The 22,604-nt window shown below is 36.4% G+C and overlaps 2 protein-coding genes and 1 long non-coding RNA gene across 7 annotated transcripts in view; 2 read left to right on the forward strand and 1 right to left on the reverse strand.

Moving 5' to 3' along the window:
* Positions 1-15,132, reverse strand: part of LOC140798574 (BEACH domain-containing protein B) — a 30,439-nt gene extending 15,307 nt beyond the window's left edge. For 2 of the 5 annotated variants that reach the window (XM_073152453.1, XM_073152451.1), the window contains exons 1-20: positions 14,865-15,129; positions 14,544-14,772; positions 14,373-14,436; positions 12,559-12,766; positions 11,759-11,935; positions 11,331-11,651; positions 10,688-10,910; positions 9,554-9,607; positions 8,836-9,267; positions 8,098-8,422; positions 5,857-6,318; positions 5,606-5,764; positions 5,331-5,480; positions 4,756-4,911; positions 4,520-4,561; positions 4,076-4,420; positions 2,328-2,501; positions 1,049-1,209; positions 633-942; positions 85-514 (exon numbers count right to left, since the gene is read on the reverse strand). In XM_073152453.1, coding sequence (XP_073008554.1) covers positions 85-514; positions 633-942; positions 1,049-1,209; positions 2,328-2,501; positions 4,076-4,420; positions 4,520-4,561; positions 4,756-4,911; positions 5,331-5,480; positions 5,606-5,764; positions 5,857-6,318; positions 8,098-8,422; positions 8,836-9,267; positions 9,554-9,607; positions 10,688-10,910; positions 11,331-11,651; positions 11,759-11,935; positions 12,559-12,766; positions 14,373-14,436; positions 14,544-14,665 — 4,315 coding nt within the window. In that variant the 5' untranslated portion in view covers positions 14,666-14,772; positions 14,865-15,129. Of the gene's footprint in view, positions 1-84; positions 515-632; positions 943-1,048; positions 1,210-2,327; positions 2,502-4,075; positions 4,421-4,519; positions 4,562-4,755; positions 4,912-5,330; positions 5,481-5,605; positions 5,765-5,856; positions 6,319-8,097; positions 8,423-8,835; positions 9,268-9,553; positions 9,608-10,687; positions 10,911-11,330; positions 11,652-11,758; positions 11,936-12,558; positions 12,767-14,372; positions 14,437-14,543; positions 14,773-14,864 lie in introns of all 5 variants that reach the window. The other 3 variants (XM_073152455.1, XM_073152456.1, XM_073152454.1) reach the window with 2 other exon arrangements.
* Positions 15,133-16,408: 1,276 nt separating this feature from the next.
* Positions 16,409-19,325, forward strand: LOC140798410 (uncharacterized). Its single transcript, XM_073152223.1, has 5 exons — positions 16,409-17,096; positions 17,303-17,994; positions 18,163-18,350; positions 18,573-18,639; positions 18,717-19,325. Exons 1-5 carry the CDS (start codon positions 16,463-16,465, stop codon positions 18,753-18,755), a joined length of 1,620 nt encoding a protein of 539 aa, XP_073008324.1. The 5' UTR covers positions 16,409-16,462; the 3' UTR covers positions 18,756-19,325.
* Positions 19,326-20,002: 677 nt separating this feature from the next.
* On the forward strand, positions 20,003-22,040 carry LOC140799101 (uncharacterized). The gene is made up of 4 exons (XR_012110949.1): positions 20,003-20,162; positions 20,422-20,522; positions 20,605-20,714; positions 21,591-22,040. It is a non-coding gene; the product is annotated as an uncharacterized lncRNA (long non-coding RNA).
* The last annotated feature ends 564 nt before the right edge of the window (positions 22,041-22,604 follow it).

Raw genomic sequence — 22,604 nt, forward strand, 5'->3', positions numbered from 1 at the left:
AAGAATAGTGAGTTGAAAAAGAGGCCTTAAGCAAGAAAATATATTGATGATAGATCTATTAGGAAAGCAGAGTCAGCTGCTTACGACAATTTTTCAGAACATCAAACAAATATTTCAAAGCTGAAATTGTTTCCATATTTAGCTGCTGAGGTGGAACGGACTGAAACAGAAATCCCAGAATAGAAAACCCTGAAAGAAGATGCATCTGTTGTTGATTTGATAAATTCCCATCTAAAACAGATGCAATAAGCTCAATAACTTCTGCTGCAAGTTTGTCTCTTGTAGTAGATTCAACCAGCCTGCAATCAAACTCTCCACTATCTATTGCAGATTTGTCGTATTGGGTCAAGAGAGGAAAAAATACAGATACACCACCAACACAATAAATGATCTCTTGCAGCAGGCGGCGTGAGCATAACTTTGTTCCATCTGTAACTGTCGCTTTAAAGATAGTCTTGTCAGAATAACCTTCAAGAGATGATGGTACACTGAACAAGGTCCTGTTATCACTTGCCTGGCAAGAACAAGAAAATAAAATAAAAAGAAAGAAATTTTGATGTCATCTTCAGCTTTTGAGCAAAGTCATAGAAGCCTCATTACAGAGAATAATAATGAAATATGGGAAGCGAAACCTGAGCATTTAGACCAAAAATGATCTTCGATGAAAGGCCATCTTTTGCATCTAAAATACCATTATACAGGGAGTCATCAATAGCAAGGAGGTTTCCATCACCGAGGAATGAATACATGTAACTTGGTCCAAGGTAGTATATACCCTTTATCTGCTCCACTGAGAGGGCATCACAGAACAGATATACTGGACCCATTTGCCCAATGAAGGGAAATGTCCTTTCAAAACTAATTGAATAGGGCTCTTCACCAATAGGACTGAGTTCTGTTCCTATTGTACAGCGTGTCATAACATCACTAACTTTTGCATACCTGGAACATTTCAAATGGAAGTTTCTCTAATGAAAAAAGAGATTTACTGAATCATGAGATAACTATATATATATAATTTAAAACATTATAAAGGGATCCTGCCAACCTGCATTTTTCAGATGATACCAGATTACCATCAATATAGCACCTGAGTTGACTACCTCCAGAGAATGCTCTCCCTATGCTATGAGTAACACAAAGGAAATGCCATTGCTTTGGGAGAAGGTCGAGAGGTAATAAAACACACTGAAGTTTTTGGTTGATAGACTGAATAGAGGAAAAAAGAAAAAGATGTAAGCTCAAGAGATGGTAATCAAGTAATAGGCTTTTAGAGCCTTCGATGTATGGAAATGGAACCTATAAAATCCAATTCTGCACCGTAAAATGGAATGCCTATGTTCTTTTCTTATTATAACATAAAAAGATTGACGGATAAATTGCTAGAAACATACAAACTTTTAAATGCAAAATATAAATAATCACATATACACATCTCCGTCAGACATGAGGGACATGATGAGCTGTGAAATGGCCTGTGGAACACAAAAGCCTAGGAAATGTAAGAAAATCAGCTTGTGATTTTGTTAGACTTCAGCTCCAGAAATATCTGATGAGTTATATAATCCAGTGCTCAAGAATCAATATTATATAAGGATGTACAAAACTACAAATTGCTCAGAATCTCTGATCAACAAGAAAAATCATAGTGATCATCACCTAAACCTTCTCCCCAAGTCCCAACATAGTCAGTTAGAGTACAACACATAGTTGGGCAGGCTCCACAAAAGAAATGAACAATTATTTATAAAATTATGGCAACCGAAGGACACAAGCTTCGAGAAGCTGATGTTGAATTCTTCACAAGGAGAATACAAGGGAAGAAAGGGGCTTACTACAGAAGTTATAAGACCAATGAACATAAAGAGAACAAGAGGGGATATTTAGAACCAGCAGACCCCCTTAACATACATACATCATTTTAGAAAAAAAATTCTTCTAAGCTCCGGCGATTAATGAGAACCTAAAATTGGAAAAAAAAAAGGTTTGCAGATCAAACAGTTGTAAAACATGTGACAATTGAATTGAGGACTGCCTTTCATAAGTTGCTTGCTTGATTTTACAAAATACAATGAATAAAAAGAAAAATATCTTCAATAGTTTGTGAGAATTATCTAAGAAAACATGTGTCATTCATATTCTTTTATTAGTTCTATCCTTTAGTTTCCAAACATAACCTGAAATTTGTGACCTTTCATGCTGTTTCAATGAAAGATACCAAGAATAACAAAGACAAAGCCTTAGTGCTCTGCAATCTATTTCATGAGCCTTCAAATCTCTATTAACTAATCTATAAGATTCAAAATTAGGTAGACAAAACAACTTACTTCGAAAACTAGTTTGCCTCTGCCAAGCATTGCCAAGCATCCTCTTCCATTGTCTGTGAAAAATGAAAAAAGGCCCATTATGCCATTCTCAGGAAAGTTCTCTACCCTTAGCCAACACGAAAAGGAGAATCCCTTATTGTATGGCCATTGCACAGGTGTTTTTATTACAATTCCCTGTCAAGGGACAAAGAGTTAGCTACTGATTGCAGGAGAAGGAAATTCTGGCTAGCAATCACCAGAAGCATCACAAAGCAAGTAAAATCAGGATGGTAAATAGTTATATATTTAACAACTTCAAAAGGAAAATGATGATAGACAATGCAACATACAATTCCTTTAGAAGGTATCACATTTAGTGGATCTTCAATTATACTTAAGAAAACTGCAAGTAAATGAACACATAATAGATACTCAATTCACTAAAATAAGGGAAATTTGCAACAAAAGAGAACCTACGGATTATTTTGGTTTGAACCCTACCTTATCGTTTTCCTTTTTTCAAAAAAGTGCATGCTTTTTATAATAAAAATATCCATTCAACATGTTGGGTTAATTTTAACTCATCTCACCTTAACATATAAGAACCCAGAACGAATGTCTAATCTTACTCAAGGTGATACTATTAAGATTTTCTAAATTACCCTCAGCGATCCCTGTAATGAGTTCATATAAAACCATTTTTGTATCAATTCTGCCTTAAACTTTTAGATTTTCTATTTCAAATTATTCCTATGTCAATAGGTATTATAATTGTTTTCTCAGCAATGGTATTTTGATAATTTCAGAAATATGGTTACTTAATTTTTGATATGATAATAGGGTGCGGTGCTATGATGGTAATATTAGGGTGTTAATAACATATTTTCCTATAAAAGATGGGCTCTTTTAGAAAAAAGAAAAGAAAAGAAAAGAGAAGGTCGGGTTTGAATCATAAAAGGTCCATAATGTCAGAGGTTTTTTTAAGATTTCCCCTAAAACAATTATTACATCACAATAAAAAGATTGCTCTGAGCCCCAATTTAGGGTCTCTTTCATCCATTTCAATACCCCTTTGCTTTTTGTGCGATTCATATAAACTACACTCCAACTTTAGGAATCAAAGGAATATTTTGATTTTCCCAAGTTATTTCCCTAACTTAAAAATCCCATAGAAGATGGGGAAATCATCAAATTAGAATCTGATTGGTGTATGATTCGAGTAAATATACCACTTATATAACAAATTGCATGTTACACTAATATCAAGTGCCAAAAAACTTTTACATAGCATAGAACATATTTTGAAGCCGTAAATAGGTTTAAAATTGTTTTCGACATACTAATGTCAGATAGTGTGCCAGCAATACACCAGCTCAGCACAGTATATGCTGCAATACTTGTCATGCCGGGCTAAGGTCAACCTGCCCCATGCCTCTGGTACAAAAATCATTGCTTGAATCAATTTTAGATAGGACAAGAAACTAAGGTTTTAGCCTTGAAGTTAACATGTAAAATGATGTAGATGATAAGACTTTTATGTGCCAAGAAATACCACAAAAGCCTACCAGAGGAGGTATTGAGAGGCCAACTATTTCTCATTTCACAAGTGTGACTAATGATGTTGACTAAAAACTTGACAAAGCAAGGCAATAATGCCTATATATCTTACTACAATACACTAAAATCCACAGTCAGGGTAACTACATAAGAAATTGCCACAGTTGATCTAAAAAAATAATGAGAAAAGAAGTATGATGACTAGGACATACGGAATCACATCCACTGAACTCGAAGAAGGCTTCAGGTCCTTTCTCCTTGAGCATATGACTCACACTTGTCAAAAGCAATGAGCTGTGATTTTGTTTAGAACCATTCTTGTCACTGCGGAGAAGAGCAAAAATTTTCCGAATGTCCTTGCCAGATATACTATGTCCACCAACAATCTGAATTAACTGAGCAATTTTTGAAATCATATCATCTCTTTCTTCTATGGTAAACCAATCAAGAAGAAAATTAAGGATCCCTGCTCTGGAACACAATGTTCTATTTGTTATCGAATCCTTTAGCAACTTCTGTAAGATATCAAGTCCATAATGCTGAAGTGATATGCCGCTCTGCCAAACAGAACTTGTTGATATCACAAAAAGCATACTCATGACTAAAATACAAGAAAGACAAGAGAGAAAGGGATGAGGAATGTAGGGTATGCTAACCTTTTGCATAACATTTAGAAAGGGCATAATGACATCTTCATTCTGTACAAGAATGTATAATGTTAAAAGGATGTATCAGAGCTATTGATGACAAGATATCCAAAATGTTTAGCACTTGTCTACTGTAGTATAACAAGCATAACAGGCTAGAGATTGTAAATATTGAAGGAACAACATGGATGTCAATAGAAATACATCATGAGTTATATGGAAAAGCTTGTCCACCAATTACCAACCTTAATTACAGTTTTCTCTTTCATCTCAAATTTTCCATCCACAAGCAAGTCAAGAAGAGCATTCAAAAGTCTCTCACTTGGTACCCATTTACAGAATTCCAAAAGCAAACTCTGCAGCGTCTGATAACCCACACCAGCAAGTGATCTAAAGGCAGCCTATAGTAAACAAATTATAATTAGATGTCAGTGTACAAATTACTTGGATATACGACATGGGTGTTAAGTGTCCTGATAACCAGATGAATGATATACAGGACCCTTACAAGAAAAAAGGAATCAGGAATAAATAAAACATTAATAATTGGAAGTCTATAAGAGAGTCCTCAAGTGTCAACAACTTTCCAAAAGTGTCCGTTGAAAAAGAAAACCAAAATTTGGATAATCAGCAGCGATGATACATAGTTTAAACAGCTCCAGCCTTACCATCCACCACAACTAAAAAAATAAGAACAAAATAGATTTGCCATTTCAAATGATACATTGCAACAAACCCATGTCGCTTATATGAAGTAGGACTCTAGGAGTAACAGTTTTAGAGTTAAGAAATACTTGACAAGCTTGGGAAGAGGAAGTACCTTAGAGTCATCATTTCCAGTAAGCAACAAAGTCAATGTCTGAAGAACATTAAGGACCAACTTCTCCCCAATTATCTCATCAAAAGTCCCGTTCAACAAAGAGACGATATGTAAAAAGCACTCCGCATTGCGAAACAAAGTTTGATAGTACTGATCAAATATAAAATAGTTAAATGGAGCATATCATCTAACAGTCACTTAATATATTATGCTCAAATTTGTACTATGCACTTATAGAAGTTAAGACATTCTCAAGTCTATACGAGAAGACTTACCAGTTGATCAATTGCAATGATCTCCCTCATGCTAACCAGTAGATGAATTGATAATTCTGCAAAGTGCTTTTCCCTTTCCTTGGCACGAGTAAAAGTTTCTAGATATTTGGAGCATAGCTGTAACTTTGCTGCATGATCTTCAGCAGATGATGGAGGTAACTAGAAATAATCAAACAAGGACACATTTTAGTTTCTAATAACAGTAATGAAGAAAAACATTGGGGAAAACTAAAAATGACATCCTTTTTTACCTTGAATAGTTCAAGAATTTGCTCCAGCACATGTTTTTGGAGATTTTCTTCCCAAAATAAATCAAATAAGCACTCAATACAGCTGACATTGTGTAAAATTAAACTTTTCCCATTTTCAGCCATCAAGATGTATTCCTTTAAAAGTCCGAAGGATGATTCCATGCATATGAGCCACTTCTTAGCTGCCACTGAAGAAGTCATCTGAACATTCTTCATTTGAGACCCTTCTTCACTTAAGTCATCCTCGGGGTGAGGATCAAAATAACTCAACTTTCTCAATTCTTGAGCCTGAATGCATGTGACCTTCAGCACTCGAGCAATTGCATCCAATGATTTAAATGAAGCTAGACTTTGTTCAGTAGCAAGTTGCAGAATGCAATGCAGACTCTTCAAAAGAATACTGGTCACTTCAGGATTACGCAAAGACTGCTCAAGCATATTTAGTAGCACGGAGCATTCTGGCTGCAAACATGGAAAGAAATTTACCCAGAATAGGAAAAACATCAAGCTGCTAGCCACTCATAATTTTGTCATCATAAAAGGTTGCTTTTTAAAAGTATATACGATGCCGACCGGCACTTGCCGTGCTAGTAATGGCACAGCAATTGGCATGTGCCAACTTGCGCCGATCGGCATGTGTGCGTGCCGGTCATTGTGCCATGTGGAGCTTTTTTTTAAATTTTCGTATTTTTATTAATCATTATCAAATCAACTGATTAGTTGATCATTTAGAAGACTTAGATAAAATTGATAATAATGAGATAAGAGATGACAATGATAATGGTGATAGTGATAATAACGAGACTCAATCTAGTGCAGTGATGATGGAGATGAGACATACGTTCCTGTTACACAACCTTCTCAGAGAGATATTGTTTTTACAAAGGACTTGAGTCTATATAATGGTAATAATGATAATAACGAGACTCAGTCTAATGCAGTGATGATGGAGATGACACATACGTTTCTGTTACATAACCTTCTCAGAGAGATATTATTTTTACAAAGGACTTGAATCTGTAAGTAGCAGAACATTAAGAGAAGTGTACTCACACGATAATATGAGTGCATTATAGTTACCATCATATCAATCACCTACCATAGCCAGAACACATTTATTATACTCTATATCCACAATCTACATATGCTTATGGTGTATCTGTGCCTATCCAGTGATATTCACTTCCATGCATGTTCAATACTCATATTATATTATAGGAGAATTATAAAAAATTTATTTATATGAAGACTATGTGAGACGTTACAATAAGCAATACAATCACCGAATGAGTTTTAAATAATATTGACAGTATTTAATGCTACATTCTTATGTTATTTTTGTGCCAACAAATAAAGTTTTTAATCCGTCTCATCATTTTACGTTCAACTAGATATTAATTTTAATTATTAAACTATTATTAATTAATATTATATCTTCAATTATATTATGAAGTATTCAATTATATTATAGTGTGTTCAATCATTAATATTAGTTTTAATAAATGTCTTTAATCATAGTATGTGTTGAATAATATTTATATTTAATTGTTGCTTTATCTTTGAGGATAATGGTAACCCTATCATTAACTAGTTCATTTTCATTTATTAATTTCATAGTAATAGAAATACATGTCCTATCGAGATAGAATTTGCAACTTGCTATCATCTTGCCTAGCAGGCAAAGATCTACCTACAATCCTACTCACATTGGACCTAATGCTTAGGTAATTTGGCCAATAGTAGGTCAAGAAATATTAAATAAAGATGTGGGCGGGGGTTTTCGAAGAATACAAATAATCTCAATTTTTTTCTAAAATAGATCATTTACAAAAGTAATCTAAAGATAAAGCATTATAATGAATGTTTTAAGCTTTTAATACATATATGTAATCCAAAAACTAAAGATTGACATATCAAAGACCCAATAATATTTTTAGATATCCTAAAAAGTTAATTAAAAGTATTATAAATGCATGTCAGTGGCACATAACGGTGTGCCACTGGGGGTGTGCCATTGGCACAGTGGGGGGTGCCGAGGCGTGCCGTGCTGATAGTGGCATGGCACGACACGTGCTACTTGCACAGCCATTGTTGTACACGATACAATAAAGACTCTACGAATAAGTCATCTAGCACAAGGGCATCTAACCCTTTGCTTACTTCAACCAAGGCATTATTAAGCAATAGCTAGTGCATATAGGAACTAATACATAAATGAGAAACAAATGATAATGTAATTACCAAGTTACTTTCATTTCCATTTAGCGTTGCAGAAAATTCCAAAAAAGATATTGCTTCCACTTGAAGGATATCAACGTTAACTTGTTTTGCCTCATCCGTGGAGCTCTCAGAGTTAGAAGGCTGATCCAAATTCATTAGAATCTGTTTATCTGTATTACACTCAAAACGAAGTTCTTGTAAAGATGGCCCAAAATAGAAGAATTTCTCTGAGAAAATTAGGTCCCATACTCCCTCCTCTCGAAAGACTTTAATCAGAGCTGGTGCAGAAACAAGGACCTTTCTGAATGCACAAAGGCTGTAGTGCTGCAAAGTACTAGCTAAAATCCTGCAGCAAAATAATACTAAACAAAATGAAGACTTAAGAATTACTGGGATCAGGAAGGGGTAAAACCAAAACTGACACAAACTATAAAATAAAAGTCAACTAAATGTAGCAACTATTCTAGTTCATTGATTACAATAATCTACTCAGACAACAATGTCTATAGACCAGTAAAAAGAACTATTATGAAATCCTCATTGAAGTGAGAAATAGCTAGAAGTGAAACATAAGAAAGTTTGCCTTGTTTAATGAACACAACATTTTACCTTTAATATATTCACTAAAAAGCAATACCTGACACGAACTGAGAAGTTCCATAAAGAAATAAAATCTACAGTTGGAATAACAGGCATAATTCTAATGTTATCAGAAAAAATAAAAAGAAAAGATCACTATTCCTTAAAAACATATATCACCTTATATGATTTGGTAATTCGCTTTCATTAGCACAGGCCTTGATGCATGGGAAGATGGTTAGAAGAACCTTTATGACCCATCTCACAGAAAGCTCCCAGTAAGCTACCGAGACAGGTTGAAAACTTTGACTAATAGGTTCTTTGCCATGATGGAATTTGATATCTTCAGGACAGAGAAGGAATGAACAAAGTGCTCTACTCAAATTCACAGAGTACTCATTCCATCCAGTTAAATTTGGAATGGGCTCAGCTGTACTTGGCTTTTCAGCCCTGTCTTTGTTGGACCTTGAACTGATTGCTTGAGAGTCGGAAATGTTCATCTGTTGCCGATGAAACTCCTGAAAGATGAAGGCAGGCCAGCATATGTTGTTGGCAAACTTTTGTATCCGTCCATTTTCACAGAGAAACTGTAAATTATTCATATTACCAAACCTGAAGCAGTAGTTAAGGGACCCAACATGGATTGTTTAACAATCATATGGAAACAAATTTAACTGGAAATATCTGACCTCCTTTAGGATAGCGACAAAATCTTATCAAGTCCATTGTTTGCGTAGATCAAAAGATAATCTGGAATAAATTACTTTTTGACTAAAAGTTACCACTTTGAGGATGCAAAGAGATATTATTTACGAAGAGAATAGTACGATCACAAACAATAATGAAGATCTAACTGCAATTCAAATTCTAGTCAAAAGGCAAGTCCAATTTAGGATACAAAGACTCCCGTAAGACTTCCAATGAGAGAATCTGAAGCTGAAGAATTTCACTTCTGTAAAAAGAATTCGTTGTTTTAGTACATATAGCACACAGAGCAGAAAGAATCTGTAGGACCCAACTAAAGCTCTTATTCTGTCAATTTACCAAACCTAACCAACTGTTCTAATATTAATGAATGAACAAGTAAAAAAAAAGAAAGAAAAGAACTGCAATATCACTATGTAGAAACAGTACAACAAATATGGTAAAAAATCTCAAAACTATTGCAATTGGATTTCCTAACAGAACAATATGCAAAGAAGGAAATTTATACAAAATTTTATCTGTGAAAATAAATATTTATGCAGTAATATTGTCACCTGCAGAGTCAACAATTGTAGAAATACACTTTTTGCACCTTAGTGTTTTCTCATTGTCGGAGGTTAAGTTCATCATTCAGTGATGAGGTGTTCATAGAAAGCAAGGCATCTAAAGGAAATTGGAAGTACATCTTTAAGATTAAATGATGAAATATCACCAATGGTATATAAATTTTGACACAAGAACATGTCAATTCATCGTGTAAGATCATGAGTATCAGTAAGTATTTATTCCTAATATCTTAAAAAAAGTTTTAAATTCTCCTGCTTCCAAAATCAAACCACCTCCTTTATTCTGGCATGCAACTGGCAGGGGAGAGCATCTATCAAACAATATGACTTGGTTGTCCAAGGAGCAGTTTCAATTGAAACAACACAAATAAATTTTGAATGTCGATAGATGTGCCACTGGAGGTTAATTATCAGAAATCACTATAACAATCTGGCAGAAGATTCAATATCATTTAGACAATATCATTTAGACAATATCATGTAGAAGAAGTCATTGAAATGCAAACCACAAACAACCATCAAAACCAAGATGAAACATAAGTAGAGACAACCTCATCATAAAAATGGGTTTGTGAAATCCACAGATTAATGGGCGTCTATAACTGATACAGAGATAATAAGTAATAACAATAATAATTATCAATATCATGCATTGCATACTAGCCAGACAAAATCTGTCTGCAACTGGAAAAGAGACAAATTATATAGATTTTACTAAATTTGAAATGATGCCACTATATAACAGAAACTAGGGAGGCTACCTTTCATCACCCGAGACAACTGAATGCTTTGAAATTGAAAATTTGCTTGACGGAATTCCTAATCCATCCAACAAAACTTCAAGTCCTCCAATGCTTCTGAAATGATTCTGTGCCCGAGTATTTTCAGATAGAACTGATCTTAGAGCACCCAGAGTGATATAATGGAGCGATAAGTCAGTCCATTGTTCTTTCAAATGAAGTCTTCGAATGACCCGTAAAAGTTCTGGAACAAAATGTGTAGCTTTAGGAGAAAGATAACCACATTGCAATTGATGCGGAAAGTAGTAAGATAGCAATATGCTCAGAATGATAATGCTTGTCAAATATTACATCCTTAGGTGCTCATAATGAACCTTACATATGCAAGTTCTTACAGAGACCATCCAATGCATCATCAAGTTAATATCACGCCATTGGAAACTCTGGATGTAAATCATGGAATGCTATATCTACAAATAAAGTAGAACCAAAAGCGAACTTTCAATCCTATCATAGTGAAGTAAGATTTGCTTCTCTTAGAAGAAGAACAAATGCTGCTGTATAACAACGTTTCACCTTTTTTATTTTTTTTGTGCATCATACAGACAGACATCCATATTAAATGTGAAATTATATGTATAAACTTGGGAAGGGCCTACCTTACCTACTAACCAGTTAACACCACCTGCTTCCATAACTAATATAACTGCCTTTTGCTGCCAAGAAAGAACCATATCAGGAATTGTTCTCTTTAGCCTGCTAGGAGGAGCTTCATTCAGATTGTTCTTTGAAGATAGCTGATTAGCAGTATCTATAAACTGAGAATCTTTGGTTGCAATTGGATTCAAATCCATGAATGTAGAAATTATTGAAACAACATATACAAGTATCTTTTGCATGATCATAGTCTTCTCTACACTAGAACTCGATAATTGTTCATCGACAGCAAGTGAACTGGTCAAGGTCTTGAGCTGTACAACTGCAGCTGAATAGAATAAACAGCAGTTAGACATTCTGCACTAATACAGATATACAGGCATTAGCATATTGATAACCAGTCAGAAACCATGCAGAAACTGATAGTGTTGTTACCTTTTAAAAGAGCAGTGACCTTCTGCATACCTCCATAATAGCTAAACACTCTACAATTGTGCATTGAACGAGTTACGATCATTAAGCATTTCAAAACATACAATCCTCCTGCATTCAGTTCCAAATACATTGATTGTTCTGAAAGGTCAGCACTGAATTCTCCAGCATTATTTCCCCCTAATTGAAACATAAAGAGAATAAGAGAGGTTCTCTTAGATATATTAGCACTACTGCACTATGGCCATCAAATATAGGAGAAATCTAAACTATAGATACAAGGTTGGTCTTAGATTTTTTATGAATGACTACACATAAAAGATGGCATGGCTCCAAAGGGCAAAGACATACTTCTTCAGGGAAATGCTATCATGGGCTCTAAATGTGCACATGTATTTGCTCAATGAAGAATTTGCTAGACAGAGAATATACATATGCACTAAATATCCTGCACAATATATTCAGATGCACAATTCAAACATACAAGTATACAACCATAAAGATACAATATTATTCTAAGAATCAATCAAGTAATGAGTCCTCATATTACCTCCATAGGAGGCACAGAAAGAGTTAATCATATGCAGTTGACTTATCATAAGGGAAATGCCAACAAAAATAATATTAGTATGGCTAACTAGCTCCTAAACCAGAAGAGAAATTTAGAATGTTAAAGCTGACTTTTGATTCCAAAATGGCTTGTAACAATATTGGACTTTGAACAAATTCAGGATGTTAATAATTAGATGAAAATGAAGATATACATCTCCAAGAGATGGATAAAAATAATAAGATTCACTTACACTCACTAACAATGGAAGATATTCGAGCAATCTCCTGTACTAGAATAAGAATAACTTCCGAAGGATGCCCCAAAGAGCATCCTATAAGTATATCTTCAGATCTTGATGCTTGCTCTGATGTTAACTGGCCATTATGCTGTGGTTCCCAGTTTTCGTATGTTTGTACAAAGTGTAGGAGAAAAACTTGCAACAATTTCCTCTTTTCTATCTAAAAAATAAATAACCAAGAAAGGAATAAGAATTAATGAAACAAGGACTCAACAATACTTTAAATATGTTCAAAGAATTGAGTACTATCCTGAAGAAATAGAAGAACAATTATTGCTTTGCAGATTTTCAAAAATCAAGGAAAAGCTTTATTGCATTTGGCTACATGTAGAAACTCAGAATGAAATCAACCGTAAGAAGCAATAAATTGCTGACAAGATTATAGGCCCTATATGATTGTGATTGACAGACTACAGAGAAGTGAACAACTGCAGAGAAAATTATAGGTTCTATTATCGCCATGAAAAGACAAAAAAAAAAAGGCTTATTTTCTTAAATCAAAGAAAAATGAGATTGATTGATACGAGTTTAATTCTTTTTCTGTCAGGATCGAAAAGACTGGCCCCATAGCTCATTTCCTCATGATCATCCTCTATATAGCAGAGAAATATCAAAACCCACAGTTGAAATTTGAAATAAATAGTTGAATTCCTCCATTACAAATGGAGTTAGTATGAAATGATCAGATTTTACAAAACTGATCAGTTATTTTTGAACTGAGATCAAAGTTAATCATGCCTCAAAACGAGGACAAGATCTGTAGATTAAAAGTTACAACTTGTTCCAGCATCTAAAGCCCAGACTAATGAAACAAGAAGAAGATTTCTAGAGGACTCTTCCCTGGTGCCACGAGAATAAACTGCTAAGAAGGTAGACTGTAATACCAGTAACTAGCCTTAGGTCTTGTCCACATATTAAACTTTTGAATTATGAAATTTTACGATTACTAAATTCCTCAACCTATGAGAACGGCACATACCAAAACATATACCGCAAAATATCATCATCCAAGCTTTGTAGCAATGTTACTTGGTATGCTAGAGCAAAACTCAAACTAGAAGGATCTTGGGAGAGAATCAATCTCTGTGATCAGCTGTCAATCTGACAACCATCAGAGATAGTGCCAGAATTCTGAGAATTGGGATATGATTCCAACGATTCAATTCCTTAAACAGACATTGGCATTCCCTTCCAATTGGAAGAGGAAGATATTAGAATTTCCTTAAAGTATTATATTCTACATCTGCAGAATTTGGTTCTCATTCTCGTTCAAAACTTTATATACTTTCTTGCATAGAAATTTCACCAAGAGTCGCCCCTAAGTTTATTAAACTGATGACTCTGTACTGATCCAATTTACAGAGCAAACTTTCCATTACTTGTGATGATTCCATTTTATAGATGTTTCCAAGTAAATAAACCATGCATCTATGCATCATCTAATTTGAGATAGAAACAACAGTAGCAAGGAACTGTAAAAGTCCTGCTTTTGTCTTAGCTGCCCCATAGTCCACCTCCGCAACCCTTATTATCTGTTTAACAAATTTGATCTCTCCAATAGATTCTAAAGATCAAAAGCCACTCAATGATTAGAAAAACTCTGGACAGCTGATCAGGTTAGGCAGGGTCATGAATAGCCCTGGTTCTGGTCAGAGCACTTGCCTCTGCAGCATGGCGATCCATGATCTTTACAACAATAGTAGAGCGTAATTGCAATTGACCGTACCTAAATAATCCAATTGCAATTTAAACTAATATTGCAGTACCTTATCAATGGCATTCTCGTATCTTTGCCAAAGAGTACTCAAGACTGCCTCCTCGCCAGTATCCCTGGAAGAATTTTTTATTTTTTTTTTAAAAAGAATGATAACCAATAATAGGATTATATTTAACATGGATTCCAGCTATAACTCGAACTCAAAGAAAAGGGTGCATACCCGAAACAGATCCTTGGAGAGGGAGCTGACAACTTACCGGAAGGTGCAGCTTGTGCACCTTCCCCACCTTGCCCAGAAGACGACCTCCGTATAAGATCAGCAACACCTTTGACAATATTCATGCCGTCCGCGCGATGTATAACACATGAAGAACTCCAATAAGAAGTCAACAAAAAAGCACGAAAGCCACTACTACTTCCATCCTCCTCATTCTTGACTTGCAAGTGTCCTGCAATCAAATTCTCGACGTAAACTACTGCTACATTCAGACGGCCAAATCAATTCCAGACACTTAGAGATAGCGGAAGTCTCAAACTCAACTGCAATCAAGAATTAGAAGAAATAACACCGACAAAGAAAACCCTAGGATTTAATCGAAATCGAAAGCGGGAGGAAATCCTGTCACCAACGTGACCGATCCGGCCGGGAAGAACAGATCTGGGAGGAGATAGGTGAGGAGGTGATTTCCTTCTCTCCTATTCTCTCTCGTACTTCGGGTGGAGAGCCGCAGCTTAGCGGACGAGGAACGTGAAGAAGAAGACGATGGAGACACCGGAGAGATCAGAGGAGAAGCGCAACTGGGGATCATGAGATGGAAGACGGGAAGCTACTAAAATATACTTTCCGGATAAAATGACCTCAACGTTGGACTAATTTACTCTTTTTTTTTTCTTTCTGTAAATATAAGTAATGGCTGTGGTGGAGGCCCACTTACTGGGTCCGGCCCGGCCTGTTTGGAATATTCTATGCCTAGGTTGGATCAGACTGGAAGCCTACAATTTGGCCCATATAATTTGACTGACGTCCGAGAGTTAGAAGGGTAATTTATAAAAATTATGGCAAGCTAAGGTGTAAATTATAAAAATACATTTAGATTTAGGAAAAGTTATAAAAAACACTCTACATTTTGTATTATGAAAATTATGAAAGACAAGGTGTAAATTATAAAGTTGCATTAGATTTTGAAAACTTTATGTATCTCACCCTATCGTTTGTTTTTATTGTCATTCGTGCCTTATTATGTGAATAGAGAAAAGCCAAGGAGTAAATTCTAAAAGTCCTTAGATTTACGAAAATTTACTAAACACACCCTAAAGAAACTGTATTTTGTTTTTAGTATCAATCATATGAATAAGAGAAAGCCAAGGTGTAATGTATAAAATTCATTAGATTTAGGTAAATTTGTTTTCCTATTTTTATTATCATCCATATTCTACTGTATGAATAAGAGAGAAGCCAAGGTGTAAATTATAAATTTCATAGTTCTAGGTAAATTTATGAAAGCGCCCTGCTTTTTTATTACTATTCATATTCTAATGTATAAATAAGAAAAAAAGCCAAGGTGTCAATTCTAAAATTTATTAAAAATTTAAAACATTTATGAAGAAACCCTGCAATTTTTATTTATCATTTCTACCAGATAGCCAAGGTGTAAATTATAAAATTCAATAGATTTAGAAAAAAAATACCCTGCATTTTCTTATTTATTGTTCATATCCTAGCTTACAAATAGAGAAAAGCAGAGGTGTATGTTATAAAATTCACTAGATCTACGAAATTTTGTGGAAAACCCTAGGTGTTTTACTCTTATTATTATTCATATTCTACTGTATGAATTATAAAACTCCTTGTTTTAGGAAAACTTACAAAACACCTATTTAATTCTTAATAACTTTACTAAAATCTTAGGAATTTTATAATTTACTCCTCGTCGTGCCTCTTATTATTAATGACACCTTATACTATTATAGATATTCATTAATCGCTCCCTGTATTTTACTTTTATTACCTCACCTCCCCGAAAAATCAAAACCTAGCAACAGTACAGGGTTTAAAGTGCAATATTAGAACAGCCATTCGAGTCTCGACCTCCGGTGAAAGTCTAAAACTACCCCTCTCATTCTTCCCGGTTCGAAATCATGGCGGATCCGGACTTGGCTTGCTGGATCCTGGAGTTCCTCCTCCGGCAGCCGACCACCGGTGACCACCTCGCCAAATCTCTCCTCCTCTCCCTCCCCCTTCCCTCCCCCCTTCCCATCCGCCTCCTCCGCGTCATCCTCCTCCGCCGCCTCGCCTCTGACATCTCCTACCGCTCCATCTCCCGCTCCACTCTCGACACCATCGAACTCCTCCACTCCTTCCTCCCCCTCCCCCACCCCGCTCCTTCCCCCTTCGCCGCCGCCTACGCGGCCGTCGCCGCCCACCTCACCGCCTCAGCCCCCGATTTCCCCCGCGCCGCCGGGAACCTCTGGTGCTCCCGCATCCTCGACCTGAAGAAATCCCCCGAGGCCTCCGCGCTCGTCTCGGACCAACTTATTTATAACGGGGAGGAGTTGATGGAGGCGGTGGTGCATCCCTCGTCTAAGGAGAAGATCCTGGCGAAGGATACCAAGAGAACGGCATTGGAGTCCGTTGGGCTTCTCTTGAAGCAGCAGTTCGAGGACTTGGGCCCGCCGTTCCTCGAGATCGCTGCCAAAGCCCTCGCCGGGGAAGGGAAGAATAAGGTCTGGAATGAGGTTGAAGGCGATGAGAGGTCCCGTCTACGGCAAATTGGTACAACTTATTCGCTAATATTCTTTCTTTTCTTTCTAGCTTATGCTCTACTAGCGTAATTACGATAAAATTTGATTCCTATCGATAAAAAGTCAGTCTTGTGTTGCTCTATGATCGTAATTCACGAGCAGAATTTATTTCCTTTCGCATTTTCTGATGTCTGTTCTAGGTTTTTGATGTAATTGTCTAATTTTGTGATTATTTAGTGGGAAAAACTATAAGAAATGTGAAGGATAGTGGAAGATGCACGACTGGGAAGTTTGCACATTCTACTGGTGAAAGTGCTGATCTGCCTGGGCAGGTTGCACATTCGACTGGTGAAAAGGTTGATCTACCCAAGCAGGTTGCACATTTTACTGGTGAAAAAATTGATCTGTTGCCGACCCCGGAAGTTGATAAAGTGAAGAATGCACTTAAATCAAGCTCTGCTGATCTGCATAAGGTGGTAGAGGATCCTCTTCAAGCCGCAATAGCAACGGCATCTGAGATGTTAAGTAGAAGATTGGGTGAAACTCATCAACGAATAAATGGTGCCGGAGGGCTTCCTGCTGTTGAAGATGGTGATGAAGTTGGCGGAGATGATAATACTATTGATGATGCAGAGAATGCCCTGAGAGGTAACATTGTTGGATTGGAGGAAACCACAAATGGGCGGAAGGATACGAGAGATGATCAAGATAGGGTGGAGGTGGACGTTCAGGTGCATGATGTGGAGGAGGCTTCGAAAGCAACTCCAGTCATGGTGAGTGATCTGGAAGGACAGGTGCATGACATGGAGAAATCTGCAAAAACACCTTCTGCTGAGGGCCCTAATGTACACATCGAGCAGGATAAGGATCATAGTGGATCACCATTGCCTAGTCTTATGGATTGGAATCCAACTGCCCATACTTATGAGGTCATTTACTGATGACTTGTAGCTCTATGAATTTGTTTACTTTACAGTATAATAGCTTGACATAGTTCTTCCTTGTCAAATGTGGATACTCATGACTTCTGCATCTTAAATTTTATCAACAAGAGATTGCATTGAACAAATTGGATTCTCCTTTTCTGTGAACTGTAGTGGGATGACTCTATTGAGTCTGCGTCAGATAAGTCGGGATCACCATTAAAGAAACCTTGTTTACCTAGTCCAAAGAGAAGGACAGTTTCCCCATTGAGGGTAGTTGATCATAAAAAGGTTCCTAAACGAAGAAAAACAAAGAGGTGGAGCTTGCAGGAAGAAGATGCTTTGAGGAAAGCTGTACAAGAGTATGAACTTTGCACTCTTCCTGATGGTTCATTTAGAATTCTTGCTGACATTGTACTATTTATGCAAACTTTCCATGAGATGTTATCTCTGCTGGTCTCAATAACTTGCGATTAAAGCCTCGACTAGCTTAGAATGTGTTTACCTTATTTGAAGATGTAGATCATTTTGAATCATTATGGGCTTCTTATCTTAATGTCATGTTCCTCTTGTTTTATGTGAAGGCATGGTAGAGGTAACTGGAAAGTAATTTTAAAAAGTTATGCCAATGTATTTGAAGAGAGAACAGAGGTATGTCTGTATTTTACTCGGAATTGTTCCATTCTTTTGTTCATTGCAATTTTAATACAACTTATTCTAATGTACAGGTTGATTTGAAGGACAAGTGGAGAAATATGAACAGATGATATCTTCTTTTTTACCTCAACCCCCCTCATCCTCCTCCTTGCTTTTGTACAACTATTTTCTCCTCTTCAATATTTTGAGTTGCCTTGTTGTCATCATTTTATGTTTGACAAAGTTGTACATGGTCCTTGCTTATAGGAAGTGATGTGGTTGAGGATGAATGTTGAAACTATGCACGTTTCTAGTAGTCTATCAAATATGACTAGAAATGTGTTCATTCTGCTACATCAGATGCCAATTTACAGTTTTCTGGAGTACCTAAAATGAAGAGCTTCTCGGCTCGGCTTTCTAGAAGATGATATACCAGAGTCATCACAGTGTGGAGGAAGAAGTGAATGCGTTGCCTTATATCGAATGTGTGTATAGATGACTTGTACTCCTGAGCACAATAAAGTGGCAAGCATATCTCCGTGGAACTTGTCATCTCTATTTTTTTTTCTTTTTGTGATGTTAGTCTCTTCTATTTTGATTTTTCTGTATTGCAAGTCAAGAAAGTTTAGTCTGTACAACATTGTAATCATGCATCATGTTAATGAAAGTTTACTTTTCTCCATTAGTAATGGAATGAACAATACCGTGCATATTTTATATCGTATAAAGTTCCTGTGAAGCACATTAAAAGCATTTACGGTAACCTTCATTGTTTCTTCTACGAGATCTTGGTTGGATGTAGAGATTTTGATTGACTGTTTTTTATTTCCTGGATTTATTATGCTATGGAGAAACGCAGGATTCGCATCTCTCTTGTTTCTCAGTTGTTTCTTATAAATCGTAGTATCTGAATGTTCAGATTGAGAAGTTATGACAGCTCCTTCATGCTGTTGATTATAATGAACTTATTATTTCTGATGAAAGTGTTATCTTCTTCTTGATATAAAATAGCTTTCTTGATTTATCAAAACAAAACAAGAGAGAGAGAGAGAGAGAGAGAGAGAGAGAGAGAGAGAGAGCTTCTTCTTAGATTAGATATTAGATGATGCTTCTCCATAGGTTATCTAGCTAGTTTATATTGGAAATGGTCGTCCTGCATGGATGGGTGATGCCTGAACCGATTTTAAGAAGAACGAATTTTAACTTCGGATCTCGGAATCTAACGTCCTAATAAAATTTCTTTCACCACCTATGAGATTATTGCAAGCAAACCCCCTTTCCTCTTGAAGTCGGCACTGAATTATGCGTCTATCTACAGCTTGCAGACTTCTTTTGCAGTACGAAATGCTTCGAATAGGATTCGTCGTTTTGAACTTAATATGCCGACTTCCCTTGGAGTACCGATACCAGCGAAGCCTTACGAAGGAATTATCGAGGTCCCGAGACTTTGCGCTCAAATTCCTCTCGCCCCAATGCCGAGCCTAATACGCGATCCAGGAACCCTAGAAGAAAACCCCGACTATCACCTTCCAGAGAGGGTAATTGATCTCCACTTTCTTGTTCTTTCTCGTTTCTTTTATACCCAATTACACTTCCTATCCCGGTTCGTTGATCTTTTTGCTTCCACTTGCTGAGATTCTTGTTTGATTTGTTCCAGTTATTACCTTGGTTTGAATTAATTTCATTGTTTGATGCCAATGGTGGAACACAAGGCTGCTGTTTGGTATTTCTTTTCAATTTGTTGCAAGAAATCCAACATTACTTACATATCTCCGTTCCTTCTTTGTTAACAATCAGGTTTTTCTCTGCCAGATCGGTTTCTGAATGAGCTTACAAGCATCTATAAGGGGAGCACAGAGAAGGGATCTGTGTGGAACCGTGGGTCACCCTCACGCGATGTGAGTTCTTCCTCTGTTCTCCAATGCCAAAATAATTCTTTGCCATGGATCCCATTTGATGTTGGCATTGTTGATTTGCTAGCATCTATGAAGAGTAAGGCACGTAGGAAGAAGATGGAAACTGCTGATGAAACTGTTGAGTACCCATCTCTTGTTCGTGCTACCGATGGCAAGAAGACCATCTCCACTTCGGTATGCTTGCAGATCAGATGAATTTGTTTTTGAGTTCTCTTTATTTTATCAATCCAATACACAATATTTTGTGGGTAATTATGTTTGCATAGACTGTAACTTGATATTGAGCATGTACCTCTTCTATGTATACAAAGTTACAAATCAATGCCAGGTAGGCGGTAGTTGGCCTTGCCCAATGTTCGGAGTTCTGTTGACAACTCACGGTGAAATGGAATTCTAATCATAGATGAGATTTAACTAGAGAGGCTTTGTTCTTTAGATTTCTTCTTTTGTTCTCATGAGATATATTTTGGTTGTCTGATGTCTAGTAGTCTAATTCTTTAGAATGTTATAGTTATATTTAACAGGTTTTTTAATTTTCCTGAGAGAAATTAATTGGCAAGCTCCAAATAATATTTCAGTTTAGTAAGATCCTAATGTCGTTAAATGGAGGGGATCAGTGCTCAAAAGAACTGCAGGATGATTCTCCTGAAAAGTCCTGGTCCATCTGTGCTCTGTTCTGAAAAAATTGACTTAGGTAATTAGGTTCGAACATCATTTGACCTCTATCTACGAGGAATAATCTATGTTTTCCATCTTTGAACCTGCTATAGTGATGATCACATCACCTCATCAAGCTGGGCAAGCTTGTGGAGAGTTGTGGTTCTCTAAGAGAATGCTCTATTTGGCTTTTGTGCATGTATAATGTTATTCTTTTTAAGTTTACTGGCTCTGATTGTTCTAGCTAGATATCAACAATCTGATGCCTTACGATCATATTCCATTTAATTGAAAGCTCATGCTGGGGATGCTTTTCTTAAGATTTGTGTCATATCTTTTTTTATTGAAGTCTGAATTATCTTACCTGATTTTTGGAAATGTATCATCTTCCAGTTGTCTGCAAAGGATCACCAAAAACTCCAAGCTATCTTATGCAACGGTCCTTAAGGCTCACATGAGTGCATTGGAGAAGAGACGGACGAAATACAAGAAGAAGATTTCTGGTGTCGAAAAAAATGCCAGAGGTGTCAAAGAATACAGAGTTGCCTAAAAAGCCAGCACCAAGATTTTAGAACTTTCTTTTAGTTGATAGATATTTCAGATTGGATATCTCAGATTTCAACCTATAAAAGGAACCCTAATTGATGCATCATAATTTTGTTTCTGATGCTGTGTGCTCGAATAAGCCTGTGAATACCGAATAGAACTGCGGTTTGACAATCTGATACATACAGTGCAAGTTGTCTGGTTTTCTCGACAACATAAGAGGCAAATTGTATATTTTATTCTTTAAAGAACGCAATTGTATACTTTTGTCATAATCTAAAAGAAAGTTGTCATAGCTATTAATTTGCACTATATCAAAAATGGGGCCACCTATCTCCCACTGTATCAGTGGAGGTCAGTGTAATTGTGTCACTTTATCCATGGAAGCTAACCGAAACGAGCATCTCCATGGTCCCAGCATTATAATTGATGCTTTTTTGGTGTTCCTGAGCTGATAACACTCATACAAAGCCATGTCCCTGTGAGTTGAGACAGAGAGAGAGAGAGATAAATGTCCTTCAAGATTTGATGGAGCCAAACCAAATATGAGAACCACAAATTTTTACTGCAATAATGCTTGTCTTGGTGAAGCAAAATACTTTAGGAAAAGTGCAGAAAGAGAGATGCCAATGATGTAGAATATTCTTTGTCTATTTTTCTAGCTGATAAAAATTTAGTATAGTCTACATCAAATTGCAGAAGGCTTAGAAGCACAGCGTGCCAAGCTTGAACCTGGACCGATTTGTTTATATCCTCCATTGTTCCTGGGAAGTGAGTTGTTTAACCGATCGATCGCTGGATATTTATGAAAAACACAATAAGCCGCTCGAACGTGGCATCCTGCCTTCCAAGCAAATTCCC

Source organism: Typha latifolia, chromosome 12 (assembly GCF_019914945.1).
Source record: "Typha latifolia isolate L0001 chromosome 12, TyphaL0001v2, whole genome shotgun sequence".
Taxonomy (NCBI): Eukaryota; Viridiplantae; Streptophyta; class Magnoliopsida; order Poales; family Typhaceae; genus Typha; species Typha latifolia.

Excerpts from the sequence above, each read along its gene's own strand:
- LOC140798410 (XM_073152223.1), top strand. The coding sequence starts at position 16,463 with ATGGCGGATCCGGACTTGGCTTGCTGGATCCTGGAGTTCCTCCTCCGG. Across the intron at positions 18,351-18,572 it reads TTGAGGAAAGCTGTACAAGA|GCATGGTAGAGGTAACTGGA; the intron begins GTATGAACTTTG and ends TTTTATGTGAAG. Across the intron at positions 18,640-18,716 it reads TATTTGAAGAGAGAACAGAG|GTTGATTTGAAGGACAAGTG; the intron begins GTATGTCTGTAT and ends TCTAATGTACAG.